Genomic DNA, 14,553 nt, shown 5'->3' on the forward strand with positions numbered 1-14,553 from the left:
GAAGTGAGTGGAGCTTAATTGCAAACCGCACCTGAACTGGAGACAAGTCGTGTTGTCTTTGAAAGAAAGAAGCCGTGTTTTTGTAGCGCTGGATAACCCCTTTAAGAGGATCCTGTATAGACAATGTATCCCGTATAGACAATGCTCAGATACAATGTATCCAGTATACATAATGCTCAGATACATTGGGGTAGATTTATCAAAGGGGGTAAAATTTAGACTGGTGCAAACTTCCTACAGCAACCAATCACAGCTCCTCTTTCCTTTCAGCAGAACTGGAAGCTGAGCTGTGATTGGTTGCTGTGGGCAGATTGCACCAGTCTAAATTTTACCCCCTTTGATAAATCTCCCCCAATATATCCGGTATACATAATGCTCAGATACAATGTATCCAGTGTACATAATGCTCAGATACAATGTATCCAGTGTACATAATGCTCAGATACAATGTATCCAGTGTACATAATGCTCAGATACAATGTATCCAGTGTACATAATGCTCAGATACAATGTATCCGGTATACATAATGCTCAGATACATAATGCTCAGATACAATGTATCCAGTGTACATAATGCTCAGATACAATGTATCCAGTATACACAATGCTCAGATACAATGTATCCAGTATACATAATGCTCAGATACAATGTATCCGGTGTACATAATGCTCAGATACAATGTATCCGGTACACATAATGCTCAGATAGAGCTTTGTGCAGGTGGTCGGGGTTTGGTCACGCAGGACAGGATAGAGATTTGTGCAGGTGGTCGGGGTTTGGTCACACAGGACAGGATAAAGCTTTGTGCAGGTGGTCGGGGTTTGGTCACACAGGACAGGATAGAGCTTTGTGCAGGTGGTCGGGGTTTGGTCACACAGGACAGGATAGAGCTTTGTGCAGGTGGTCGGGGTTTGGTCACACAGGACAGGATAGAGCTTCGTGCAGGTGGTCGGGGTTTGGTCACACAGGACAGGATAAAGCTTTGTGCAGGTGGTCGGGGTTTGGTCACACAGGACAGGATAGAGCTTTGTGCAGGTGGTCGGGGTTTGGTCACACAGGACAGGATAAAGCTTTGTGCAGGTGGTCGGGGTTTGGTCACACAGGACAGGATAGAGCTTTGTGCAGGTGGTCGGGGTTTGGTCACACAGGACAGGATAGAGCTTTGTGTAGGTAGTCGGCGTTTGGTCACACAGGACAGGATAGAGCTTTGTGCAGGTGGTCGGGGTTTGGTCACACAGGACAGGATAAAGCTTTGTGCAGGTGGTCGGGGTTTGGTCACACCGGACAGACGTTCAGGTGTTTTCTGCTGGGGAATCCTACAGCCAGTCAGGAGCATTTGGTGCGTAGTTTCACATCACAGTTTATGCTGATAAAATCTGCAAACTTTCAGAATCAATAGTTAAAATCCGCAGTGAAACTATAATAGAGCTATAATATACACTGCCAGTAAATTTTTGTGCAGTTTTGCCCCATCCACATTATTGATACTGCGATGCACTGTGCATTTTTTATATCCAGATTTGCTGCATTAAATAGAAAGTAAATGCACACTGTCATCTCAGTAAACTTTGCATAGATCAAGTACAAGTACAAGTGAGTATAAGAAAGGTTGTAATATATCTTATCAGACAAAAATGCTGTTTTCTGATATCAAGCATCTTACCTCCCCTGCTATACTGCCATCCACTCTGAAAAATCATCTCAGTCCTGTCCTGTAGCAGCTCAGGGATCAGGTTACAGGCAGGGCAACACTATGGATGGGGAGGGAGGAGTAGATGGTGGAATACCTGGGTACACAGGCAGAGAGAGATACAGGGGGGGTTACAGGCAGGGCAACTCTATGAATGGGGAGGGAGGAGAAAGGTGGAGTACCTGGGTACACAGGCAGAGAGAGATACAGGGGGGTTACAGGCAAGGCAACTGTATGGATGGGGAGGGAGGAGGGGAAGGTGGAGTACCTGGGTACACAGGCGGAGAGAGATGGGGGGGTTACAGGCAAGGCAACTCTATGGAGAGGGAGGAGAAATGCCTGGATATACAGCCATAGAGAATATTTCAGGGGGTTGCAGGCAAGACAATACTGCAGAGAGTAAAGGGAGGAGGAGTGCCTGGGTACACAGGCAGAGAGAGATTCAAGGGGGTTCCAGGCAAGGCAACTCTATGGAGGGGGGAGGAAGGAGGAGTGCCTGGGTGCACAGGCAGAGAGAGAGGTACAGGTAGGTTTCAGGCAAGGCAACTCTACGGAGGGGGGAGGAGTGCTTGGGTACACAGGCAGAGAGAGTAATACAGGGAGTTACAGGCAAGACAACTCTGTGGTGGGTAAAGGGAGGAGGAGTACGTGGGTGCACCGTCTGAGAGATTTAAGGGGATTCCAGGCAAGTCTACGGAGGGGGGAGGGACGAATGGTGCCTAGGTACACAGGCAGAGAGAGGTACAGGGTTACAGGCAAGACAACTCTATGGAGGGGAGAGGAGTTCCTGGGTACACAGGCAGAGAGGGATACAGGGGTGGTGAAAAGAAATCAGCAGAAAATTTTATATATATATATTTGTATTGTTTCTCATGTACACACATATGGCAGCGCCTTAAAGGGGTTGTTCGGGAGGATTAATGGTGCGTTCACACGTACAGGATCGGCAGCAGATTTGATGACCCAGAGTTACTTTGCATTGAATCTGCAACTTCAAATCTGTGCCATCAAATCTGCTGCAGATCCTGTACGTGTGAACGCACCCTAAAAGGATCTTGTGTGTAACAGATTTAAATGGTAATGATACCAGAGATAATATCAGTGAACGGTATATAGCCTGTATCCTACCCCCCCCCCCCATCATCTGTATACTAGAAGTGTTCCTTGTGGAAAACTGGTCAATGCTTAAAGGACCTTGTCAGTGAGGACTCCCTCCAGCCTGGGTTTCCCCCCGGAGGTTAGGGACCATGGCCGCCTATGTATGTGATGGAGTTACATTGCTGTGTCTGTCAAGGTGACCCCGGTAGTGGCTCCATTATGTGTGCAGCTGGTGGAGCTGTCACTAACAAGGTTCTCAGAGCTGAAATCCTTGCGGCACAGGACGAGGCGCTCGGAAAATCGACCTCCCAGTAATTAATGGTAATGAACTGCCCTCCAGATCACTACTACTACTTTACTATACATTTTTTTTGAGGAATTCTACATATGGCCGTCACTAAGTAACTAATGAAACCGTCACCTGATGTGTCTATGGGATCAAATCCTAAAGTGACGGCTGAAAAGAATATTGCTTTGTTCTTTGTGGTGTCACCGGGAATTAATTTGCGGCTGGCTTGTGTTTTTCTCTGGGGCAGATATTGATGAGTGTGCAGAAGGGATCATTCAGTGTCACAACCATTCCCGCTGTGCTAACCTTCCGGGATGGTACAACTGTGAGTGCAGAAGCGGCTTCCATGACAATGGGACCTACTCCATTACTGGGGAGTCCTGTGTTGGTAAGCGAACCTCACTCAAGTCAACTACTTTTTTTTCTTCTTCTCCTCCTATCTTCTCTCTCGTGCATGGCAACAAATCTGGAATGTGTCCTATGCTGTTAATGTAGGGGAAGGGGTGTGTGTGAGCCTAAGATGGTACCATCCATGACTATGCTCCTGGGATTCAATGCAAAATTCTGTACTCCCCCCTTTACCAAAAACCATGACCCATTTAATGTTGTAGTGCCTTCGTATGGTAAAACTAGGCTCAGGTGCACCCCCTATAGTTATAGAACATTATTACATATAACACATCCTTCAGCCAATACATCAGGATTTTGACTGATCCCTTACATGGACCAAATCTTTCAGTGAGTGCGTTAATTTTGTTAATACCTTTTATAGGACAAAGGTTGGAAGAGCCATATATAACTTATTATAAAAGTTAAGATCTTGTCATACCTCAGGACACTGCATACTCCCCCACTGCACTATACAGACACTTATAAAGAGATATACAGAGACGCCTGCTGTCCACAACTGATTTTGCTTTGTAGGTTATATGTTTAAATGGGGAATGATAACACATACATAGACCAGGTGAGCCCATGATTTGTCCTTTGCAGCAGCTGCCTGGCATTGGTAACTAACTGATATTGGTAACTAACTGATATATTATTGTAAAAATAGTTATTTCATCCTATTGGAAAATCTTATGTAGTTTATAGGTTCAAAGGAGAATGATAGTACATAGAGCAGATGGGCCCTTAGTTCTGCTTCCTGTCAGCCCAAGTGTCAAGGAACGGACTGTTGGGAGTTTACATCTGGAGAGGAGTGATTATATCCCCTTCTATATACAGTACAGCAGTAATTGACTCTCTGTTATGGATGGGCTAAAATTAGATTAGTTCCTCTTCCTGCAATAACCCCCCCTCCTTATATCAGAATGGAGCAGTCTGTCTACAGAATTATTAATTATAATAAACCCAGGTCTAATTTCATGGAAAAATGTGGATGGTGCTGCATACATTTCTCAGGATCTCTCGCATGCTTTATTGGATTATAGCCGGAAAATTCCTGTATAATTTGTCTGTGAAATAATGCGGCTCCTTGCTGAATATTAACGATGTTCTGTGTCTCTGCCGACGCGTCTTTCGCCTCTTCTATTACTATTATACGTTGTTTTTATAGCTTTCAATATAATGTTGCTTGTGATATATTTACTAAATGGCGGTGTAATTTATACCAGGACAACGACAAGGAGGGGGATCTCTGAACAGTGGAGAATTTGTGCCGGTCCTCGATTATTACAGTTACACGTTTAGTTTTCTTGCAAAAACCAACAAAAAGTTTAAAGATTTACTCTGCCATCTGATCTTTTTTTTTTAATTATTTTTTATTTTTTTATTTATTTATTTTTTTACATATTTTTGCATCTTTTTAGCCATTGTCAGTCAATATGCTATTATTTAGGTTGCAAAGCAGACTTTTTTTTTTTAAATGAAAATGGCCCTAAAAATTGCACAAAAAGAAAAAAAAAAAACCTTTTTTTTTTTTTTTTTAACTATTTGCAGCTAAAAAAAAAAGGACCAAGCACTGATTTTTATATTAAAGATGTACAAATAAACGGATGTCAAAAAGTTATTTAGGTTTATAACTTACCTCTACTTAACAAAAAAATGTCCTGTCTTCCAGTACTTATCAGCTGCTGTATGTCCTGCAGGAAGTGGTGTATTCTTTCCAGTCTGACACTGTGCTTTCTGCTTCCACCTCTGTCCATGTCACCTCTGTCCAGAGCAGCAGGAAATCCCTTTAGAAAACCTGTCCTGACATGGACAGAGGGGGCAGCAGAGAGCAAAACATACAGCAGCTGATAAATACTGGAAGACCGGAGATTTTGAAATAGAAGTGAATTACAAATTTATATAACTTTCTGACATAAGTTGATTTGAAAGTTTAAAGTTTCACATTACCCCTTTAAATTCAATGGAAATTAGTATTTTTAAAAATGAATTTTTTTTTTTAGGAAGTTTTTTTTCTAACTTTAAAATATGGCTTAAAAGGTTACCTAGGATTAGAAACACATGATGGCTTTCTTCCAAAAATAGCACCACCCCTGGTTGTTTGTAGTGTTACACCTCAGCGGTATATAGTTCAATGAAACTGAGCGGCAAAATTTTACTCCCAAACTGAGGACAAGAGTGGTGCTGTTTCTGGAAGAAAGTGTCTATGTTTTTCTAAACCTGGATAACCCCTTTAACAGTGTCCACCAGGGAAGGGCACTCTAAGTAAGGGGCAGCACCATTACAGCTAGTATATAGATGGGTGCAAGCTACAATGGTTGAACCCCTCCTGGTGTATAATTCATAGTCTGTTATTTCAGACTGTCCAGAGCAGGAGAGGTTTTCTATGGGGATTTGCTGCTGCTCTGCACAGTTCCTGACATGGACAGAGGTGGCAGCAGAGAGCACTGTGTCAGACTGGAGAGAATACACCACTTCCTGCAGCTGATAAGTACTGGAAGACTGTAGATTTTTAAATAGAAGTAAATTGCAAATCTATATAACTTTGAGAGCCTCCACCATGTCTGCGTATTCCTGTAACAGTGGGGAATACCAGCTCTGGAGAACAAACTTCTGCTCTACCAGGTCAGACGCAGTATATACTTGGTTTCTGCAGCTTTGTGGAGTGGATATAACGTGGTCTTCTTCGACGTCTGATACTCACGATTGTCATTTACGGTGGATTTGCATGGTGTCTTAGAGAGATGAAAGGAAACGTTCTCCGAGGAGCCAACCCCCCAACTCTCCAGATCAAACAATCCGTCACGTTCCTGGAGCGGTGTCATCGGCTTTCCAGGATACGTTTCACTTTTTAATTATTTACTGCGGCAGATAACAATCCTGAGTTATAGTCTCCAAGAACAATAAGACAGAGTGTCGGCTGCCAGTGACTTACGGGCGAATACGAGGACCGCCGGATCCATAGAAATCACAATTAGCGACCGTAAAAGTGACGATTCATAATCTGAGCTGGAAGGTTCCTCTCTATAAAGGATGGGGGGGATGTTGCAGAATTTAACACCATTGCAAAAGTCCTCAACCCCTTCAGGCCCCCCAGATAGCACTGTTGGTGGTGTCATCTGTATCATCCCAGCCCTGCTGCATACATCTCATCCATGTATCTGAGTCATGTGATCTCCAGTCAGCAACCATCTTGACTTTCAGATTTCAAACTACTTTCTCCCTCTTTCAAATCTGCTATTAATCCCATGATGCTCCTTATGAGAGGACAGTGTACAGTACTGAGCGGTGATGCATACCATGGTGCACAGGGCTATGAGAGGACAGTGAGCGGTGATGCATACCATGGTGTAAAGGGCTATGAGAGGACAGTGTACAGTAGTGAGCAGTGATGCATACCATGGTGCACAGGGCTATGAGAGGAGAGTGTACAGTAGTGAGCGGTGATGCATACCATGGTGCACAGGGCTATGAGAGGACAGTGTACAGTACTGAGCGGTGATGCATACCATGGTGCACAGGGCTATGAGTGTACAGTACTGAGCGGTGATGCATACCATGGTGCACAGGGCTATGAGAGGACAGTGTACAGTACTGAGCGGTGATGCATACCATGGTGCACAGGGCTATGAGAGGACAGTGTACAGTAGTGAGCAGTGATGCATACCATGGTGCACAGGGCTATGAAAGGACAGTGTACAGTAGTGAGCAGTGATGCATACCATGGTGCACAGGGCTATGAGAGGACAGTGTACAGTACTGAGCAGTGATGCATACCATGGTGCACAGGGCTATGAGAGGACAGTGAGCGGTGATGCATACCATGGTGCACAGGGCTATGAGAGGACAGTGTACAGTAGTGAGCAGTGATGCATACCATGGTGCACAGGGCTATGAGAGGACAGTGTACAGTACTGAGCAGTGATGCATACCATGGTGCACAGGGCTATGAGAGGACAGTGTACAGTACTGAGCGGTGATGCATACCATGGTGCACAGGGCTATAAGACAGTGTACAGTACTGAGCAGTGATGCATACCATGGCATACAGGGCTATGAGAGGACACTGTACAGTACTGAGCGGTGATGCATACCATGGTGTACAGGGCTATGAGAGGACAGTGTACAGTACTGAGCAGTGATGCATACCATGGTGCACAGGGCTATAAGAGGACAGTGTACAGTACTGAGCGGTGATGCATACCATGGTGCACAGGGCTATGAGAGGACAGTGTACAGTACTGAGCGGTGATGCATACCATGGTGTACAGGGCTATGAGAGGACAGTGTACAGTACTGAGCGGTGATCCATACCATGGTGCACAGGGCTATGAGAGGACAGTGTACAGTAGTGAGCAGTGATGCATATCATGGTGCACAGGGCTATGAGAGGACAGTGTACAGTAGTGAGCAGTGATGTATACCATGGTGCACAGGGCTATGAGAGGACAGTGTACAGTACTGAGCAGTGATGCATACCATGGTGCACAGGGCTATGAGTGTACAGTGTACAGTACTGAGCAGTGATGTATACCATGGTGCACAGGGCTATGAGAGGACACTGTACAGTAGTGAGCAGTGATGCATACCATGGTGCACAGGGCTATGAGAGGACAGTGTACAGTAGTGAGCAGTGATGTATACCATGGTGCACAGGGCTATGAGAGGACAGTGTACAGTACTGAGCAGTGATGCATACCATGGTGCACAGGGCTATGAGTGTACAGTGTACAGTACTGAGCAGTGATCCATACCATGGTGCACAGGGCTATGAGAGGACAGTGTACAGTAGTGAGCAGTGATCCATACCATGGTGCACAGGGCTATGAGAGGACAGTGTACAGTACTGAGCGGTGATGCATACCATGGTGCACAGGGCTATGAGAGGACAGTGTACAGTACTGAGCAGTGATGCATACCATGGTGCACAGGGCTATGAGTGTACAGTACGGAGCAGTGATGTATACCATGGTGCACAATGCTGACTGCACCACCCTGGTAGAGCGGGCCCAAGCAGAGAATAAACCTACAACTCCCTTCCAGTCTCACTTGCATACAGCAGTATTATCTGAGCATTGTGTGGCGGTATTTTCCATCAAACAATAGTGAGTACTGTGCATTGATGTGTATAGTGGGTATGTGTGCTTTATGTAGTTAAGTTCCAAGTCAAGTAACGTTTCTGCCCCCTGCAATTCTTATTGAAGTAGTTTTTATTAAAGAATACTGTACCATGAGATTATAACAATAGACATCAACCCGAGGAGAGGAAGAGACGCCGCACATTATTCTACCGCAATTAAATGTAACTTTAATGTAATTATCTTTACAATTGAGATGTCTTCATTTAATGAATAAGTAATTAGTCTATTTGCATGTACAGTATTCTGTGTGACTGCGAGAGAAGCACGTCTCTACTGTATCCACCGAGCACAACGCTGCCTGACGCATGAGGTATACAGCTCCCAGCCAGCCGAGTTATAGACAGAGCAGCTATAGGGAAATGGGCTTTATATATGTGTCCATAGGGGGCAATATTTTAGTAGTTATATTCTTGTATATAGGGGGCAGTATTATAGTAGTTATATTCCTGTATATAGGAGCAGTATTATAGTAGTTATATTCCTGTATATAGAGGGCAGTATTATAGTAGTTATATTCCTGTATATAGAAGCAGTATTATAGTAGTTATATTCCTGTATATAGGAGCAGTATTATAGTAGTTATATTCCTGTATATAGGAGCAGTATTATAGTAGTTATATTCCTGTATATAGAGGGCAGTATTATAGTAGTTATATTCCTGTATATAGAAGCAGTATTATAGTAGTTATATTCCTGTATATAGGAGCAGTATTATAGTAGTTATATTCCTGTATATAGAGGGCAGTATTATAGTAGTTATATTCCTGTATATAGAAGCAGTATTATAGTAGTTATATTCCTGTATATAGGAGCAGTATTATAGTAGTTATGGTTCAGGGAAGAAAAAGAGTGCTGCACCTCACACCTATGGCTGATACTAGTACCTCTCGGCTGCATAAAAAACATCAGAATTCTGTATGTGAATTGATCAAGCCACACTGCCCCATGTACCGCGTGCAGGTATCTGATACACATGGGTCCCTACACTAAGTCCACACTGTGCCAGTCAGCGACCACCACCCCCGCAGGCGTGCACAGTCAGGGAAGGGAGGCCATGGAACGGCCCTGCAACCCCCATGCCAAGGGACCAGACCCAAAAATGCCACACCAAAACCCAGCCAGCACCACCGGCGGAGGAAGCTGCCCCCAAGCAGCACAAGTCTGGATAAGGTATTGCACTCACCATAGCTATCAAAGATAGAATGGGACAGACAGGAGGGATTAAAACCATGAGCACTCAGGTGTCTCCTGCTAATTGCGGTCATGTGGGTCTCACCAGGAGGAGTGCAAAACACGGAGAAAAGAGAGAAACAAAATACGGTTCAGGGATGAAAAAGAGTGCTGCACCTCACACCTATGGCTGATACTAGTACCTCTCGGCTGCATAAAAAACATCAGAATTCTGTATGTGAATTGATCAAGCCACACTGCCCCATGTACCGCGTGCAGGTATCTGATACACATGGGTCCCTACACTAAGTCCACACTGTGCCGGTCAGTGACCACCACCCCCGCAGGCGTGCACAGTCAGGGAAGGGAGGCCATGGAACGGCCCTGCAACCCCCATGCCAAAGGACCAGACCCAAAAATGCCACACCAAAACCCAGCCAGCACCACCGGCGGAGGAAGCTGCCCCCAAGCAGCACAAGTCTGGATAAGTTATTGCACTCACCATAGCTATCAAAGATAGAATGGGACAGACAGGAGGGATTAAAACCATGAGCACTCAGGTGTCTCCTGCTAATTGCGGTCATGTGGGTCTCACCAGGAGGAGTGCAAAACACGGAGAAAAGAGAGAAACAAAATACGGTTCAGGGAAGAAAAAGAGTGCTGCACCTCACACCTATGGCTGATACTAGTACCTCTCGGCTGCATAAAAAACATCAGAATTCTGTATGTGAATTGATCAAGCCACACTGCCCCATGTACCGCGTGCAGGTATCTGATACACATGGGTCCCTACACTAAGTCCACACTGTGCCAGTCAGCGACCACCACCCCCGCAGGCGTGCACAGTCAGGGAAGGGAGGCCATGGAACGGCCCTGCAACCCCCATGCCAAAGGACCAGACCCAAAAATGCCACACCAAAACCCAGCCAGCACCACCGGCGGAGGAAGCTGCCCCCAAGCAGCACAAGTCTGGATAAGGTATTGCACTCACCATAGCTATCAAAGATAGAATGGGACAGACAGGAGGGATTAAAACCATGAGCACTCAGGTGTCTCCTGCTAATTGCTATGAGACTGGTCCTGTGGCATGGGGGTTACAGGGCCGTTCCATGGCCTCCCTTCCCTGACTGTGCACGCCTGCGGGGGTGGTGGTCACTGACCGGCACAGTGTGGACTTAGTGTAGGGACCCATGTGTATCAGATACCTGCACGAGGTACATAGGGCAGTGTGGCTTGATCAATTCACATACAGAATTCTGATGTTTTTTATGCAGCCGAGAGGTACTAGTATCAGCCATAGGTGTGAGGTGCAGCACTCTTTTTCTTCCCTGAACCGTATTTTCTTTCTCTCTTTTCTCCGTGTTTTGGACTCCTCCTGGTGAGACCCACATGACCGCAATTAGCAGGAGACACCTGAGTGCTCATGGTTTTAATCCCTCCTGTCTGTCCCATTCTATCTTTGATAGCTATGGTGAGTGCAATACCTTATCCAGACTTGTGCTGTTTGGGGGCAGCTTCCTCCGCCGGTGGTGCTGGCTGGGTTTTGGTGTGGCATTTTTGGGACTGGTCCTGTGGCATGGGGGTTACAGGGCCGTTCCATGGCCTCCCTTCCCTGACTGTGCACGCCTGCGGGGGTGGTGGTCACTGACCGGCACAGTGTGGACTTAGTGTAGGGACCCATGTGTATCAGATACCTGCACGAGGTACATGGGGCAGTGTGGCTTGATCAATTCACATGCAGAATTCTGATGTTTTTTATGCAGCCGAGAGGTACTAGTATCAGCCATAGGTGTGAGGTGCAGCACTCTTTTTCTTCCCTGAACCGTATTTTGTTTCTCTTTTCTCCGTGTTTTGCACTCCTCCTGGTGAGACCCACATGACCGCAATTAGCAGGAGACACCTGAGTGCTCATGGTTTTAATCCCTCCTGTCTGTCCCATTCTATCTTTGATAGCTATGGTGAGTGCAATACCTTATCCAGACTTGTGCTGTTTGGGGGCAGCTTCCTCCGCCGGTGGTGCTGGCTGGGTTTTGGTGTGGCATTTTTGGGACTGGTCCTGTGGCATGGGGGTTACAGGGCCGTTCCATGGCCTCCCTTCCCTGACTGTGCACGCCTGCGGGGGTGGTGGTCACTGACCGGCACAGTGTGGACTTAGTGTAGGGACCCATGTGTATCAGATACCTGCACGAGGTACATGGGGCAGTGTGGCTTGATCAATTCACATACAGAATTCTGATGTTTTTTATGCAGCCGAGAGGTACTAGTATCAGCCATAGGTGTGAGGTGCAGCACTCTTTTTCTTCCCTGAACCGTATTATAGTAGTTATATTCTTGTATATAGGGGCAGCATTATAGTAGTTATATTCCTGTATATAGGAGCAGTATTATAGTAGTTATATTCTTGTATATAGGGGGCAGTATTATAGTAGTTATATTCCTGTATATAGGAGCAGTATTATAGTAGTTATATTCCAGTATATAGGAGCAGTATTATAGTAGTTATATTCCAGTATATAGGAGCACTATTATAGTAGTTATATTCCTGTATATAGGAGCAGTATTATAGTAGTTATATTCTTGTATATAGGGGCAGCATTATAGTAGTTATATTCCTGTATATAGGAGCAGTATTATAGTAGTTATATTCTTGTATATAGGGGCAGCATTATAGTAGTTATATCCCTGTATATAGGAGCAGTATTATAGTAGTTATATTCTTGTATATAGGAGCAGTATTATAGTAGTTATATTCCTGTATATAGGGGCAGTATTATAGTAGTTATATTCCTGTATATAGGAGCAGTATTATAGTAGTTATATTTCTGTATATAGGAGCAGTATTATAGTAGTTATATTTCTGTATATAGGAGCAGTATTATAGTAGTTATATTCTTGTATATAGGGAGCAGTATTATAGTAGTTATATTCCTGTATATAGGAGCAGTATTATAGTAGTTATATTCTTGTATATAGGGACAGTATTATAGTAAATTTTCTTCATTGCCATGTATACATGCTGATCTGTAAATTACAGTAGTGTGAGAAGATGATTCTAGCCTTTGTAAATGTAATTTGGCCGCTAAGTTGTTATGGCGCAGCGTGGATACAGGTTCTTGCTGCTGTGAATATCTTGGAATAAAGAAATTTGTAGGTTCAGCAGCAGGAAATCAGCGGCTCACCAATGTCAGCTGTAAATAGTGTGTAATAGTGGCGTCTAGATGGCGGAGTTATTAATCTGATACAATGTTCCTTTTCATACTGGTGTGTGGGGAAGGAACGCCGCAGATTACATCTCATCAATGTGAGCGCTCCGCATCTGAATAGACCTTGTTTGCAGGTTTTCGCCTCTCGAGTCCTGATTGGTGGATATCGCTCGCCGGCTAGATTGAGCGCCATTATTATACAGCTGGGTGGTCGTCGAGTATAATGTTTCCTATTGTGTTATAGGGCCTGGGCAATGTGTGACCCGCTATGTGCATGGAGGGAAGCAGATTTCTAGGACTTCTCTTTTATTAATGATCCATATGTTGCTGGTGACCGGACTCCACCCAATCGGGACCTGGCGAGTACAGGTGGTTTGGGAGGTGTAAGAACATAGAGAGAAGCCCAGGGCACATGTGTCACCATCACAGGAGTCGGCGCTCACCGCTCAGCCACCATATCTGTGTATTCTGGGCTGATCTCTATGTACTTACACCTATAGGCACCACCTGTACACTACATGGATATATATATATATATATATATATATATATAGTTAGGGGATATGAGTATAATCGCCCTGTACAACATCATTAGTTCTGATTTTGCACTGTATATTTCCCAATTTGTCCCCATATTGTATACGCCTTTACACAGTATACAGTATAGACATCCTACATCCCCTGTATCTTATACCCATATATACAGTTTAGACCCTGTGCCATATACCCCTTCAATACAGTATAGACACACCCTAAGTCTCGTATGTTGTATACCCTTATTTACAGCACCCCACTACCCCCATGCACAGTGTAGACACACCCTACATTCCCTATATACAGTATATACACCCTACATTCCCTATATACAGTATACATATACACTCACCGGCCACTTTATTAGGTACACCTGTCCAACTGCACGTTACTACTTAATTTCTAATCAGCCAATCACATGGCGGCAACTCAGTGCATTTAGGCATGTAGACATGGTCAAGACAATCTCCTGCAGTTCAAACCGAGCATCAGTATGGGGAAGAAAGGTGATTTGAGGCCTTTGAACGAGGCATGGTTGTTGGTGCCAGAAGGGCTGGTCTGAGTATTTCAGAAACTGCTGATCTATTGGGATTTTCACGCACAACCATCTCTAGGGTTTACAGAGAATGGTCCGAAAAAGAAAAAACATCCAGTGTGCGGCCGTTCTGTGGGCGGAAATGCCTTGTTGATGCCAGAGGTCAGAGGAGAATGGGCAGACTGGTTCCAGCTGATAGAAAGGCAACAGTGACTCAAATAGCCAACCGTTACAGCCAAGGTAGGCAGAAGAGCATCTCTGACCGCACAGTACGGAGATGGGCTACAGCAGCAGAAGACCACACCGGGGGCCACTCCGCTCAGCTAAGAACAGGAAACTGAGGCTACAATTTGCACAAGCTCATCGAAATTGGACAGTAGAAGATTGGAAAAACGTTGCCTGGTCTGAAGAGTCTCAATTTCTGCTTGAACATGACAATGAGGTCACTGTACTCCAATGGCCTCCACAGTCACCAGATCTCAATCCAATAGAGCATCTTTGG

The 14,553-nt window shown here is 44.9% G+C and overlaps 1 protein-coding gene across 4 annotated transcripts in view; it reads left to right on the forward strand.

The window, feature by feature from the left end:
- NELL1 (neural EGFL like 1) overlaps positions 1–14,553 on the forward strand; it is a 445,407-nt gene that overhangs the window by 412,328 nt on the left and 18,526 nt on the right. For 3 of the 4 annotated variants that reach the window (XM_069968052.1, XM_069968055.1, XM_069968053.1), the window contains exon 16: positions 3,326–3,466. The exons of the other annotated variant lie outside the window; for it this stretch is intronic. In XM_069968052.1, coding sequence (XP_069824153.1) covers positions 3,326–3,466 — 141 coding nt within the window. The remainder of the gene's footprint in view (positions 1–3,325; positions 3,467–14,553) is intronic. 4 annotated transcript variants of the gene reach the window in all.

This window comes from Dendropsophus ebraccatus, chromosome 4 (assembly GCF_027789765.1).
Source record: "Dendropsophus ebraccatus isolate aDenEbr1 chromosome 4, aDenEbr1.pat, whole genome shotgun sequence".
Classification (NCBI taxonomy): domain Eukaryota; kingdom Metazoa; phylum Chordata; class Amphibia; order Anura; family Hylidae; genus Dendropsophus; species Dendropsophus ebraccatus.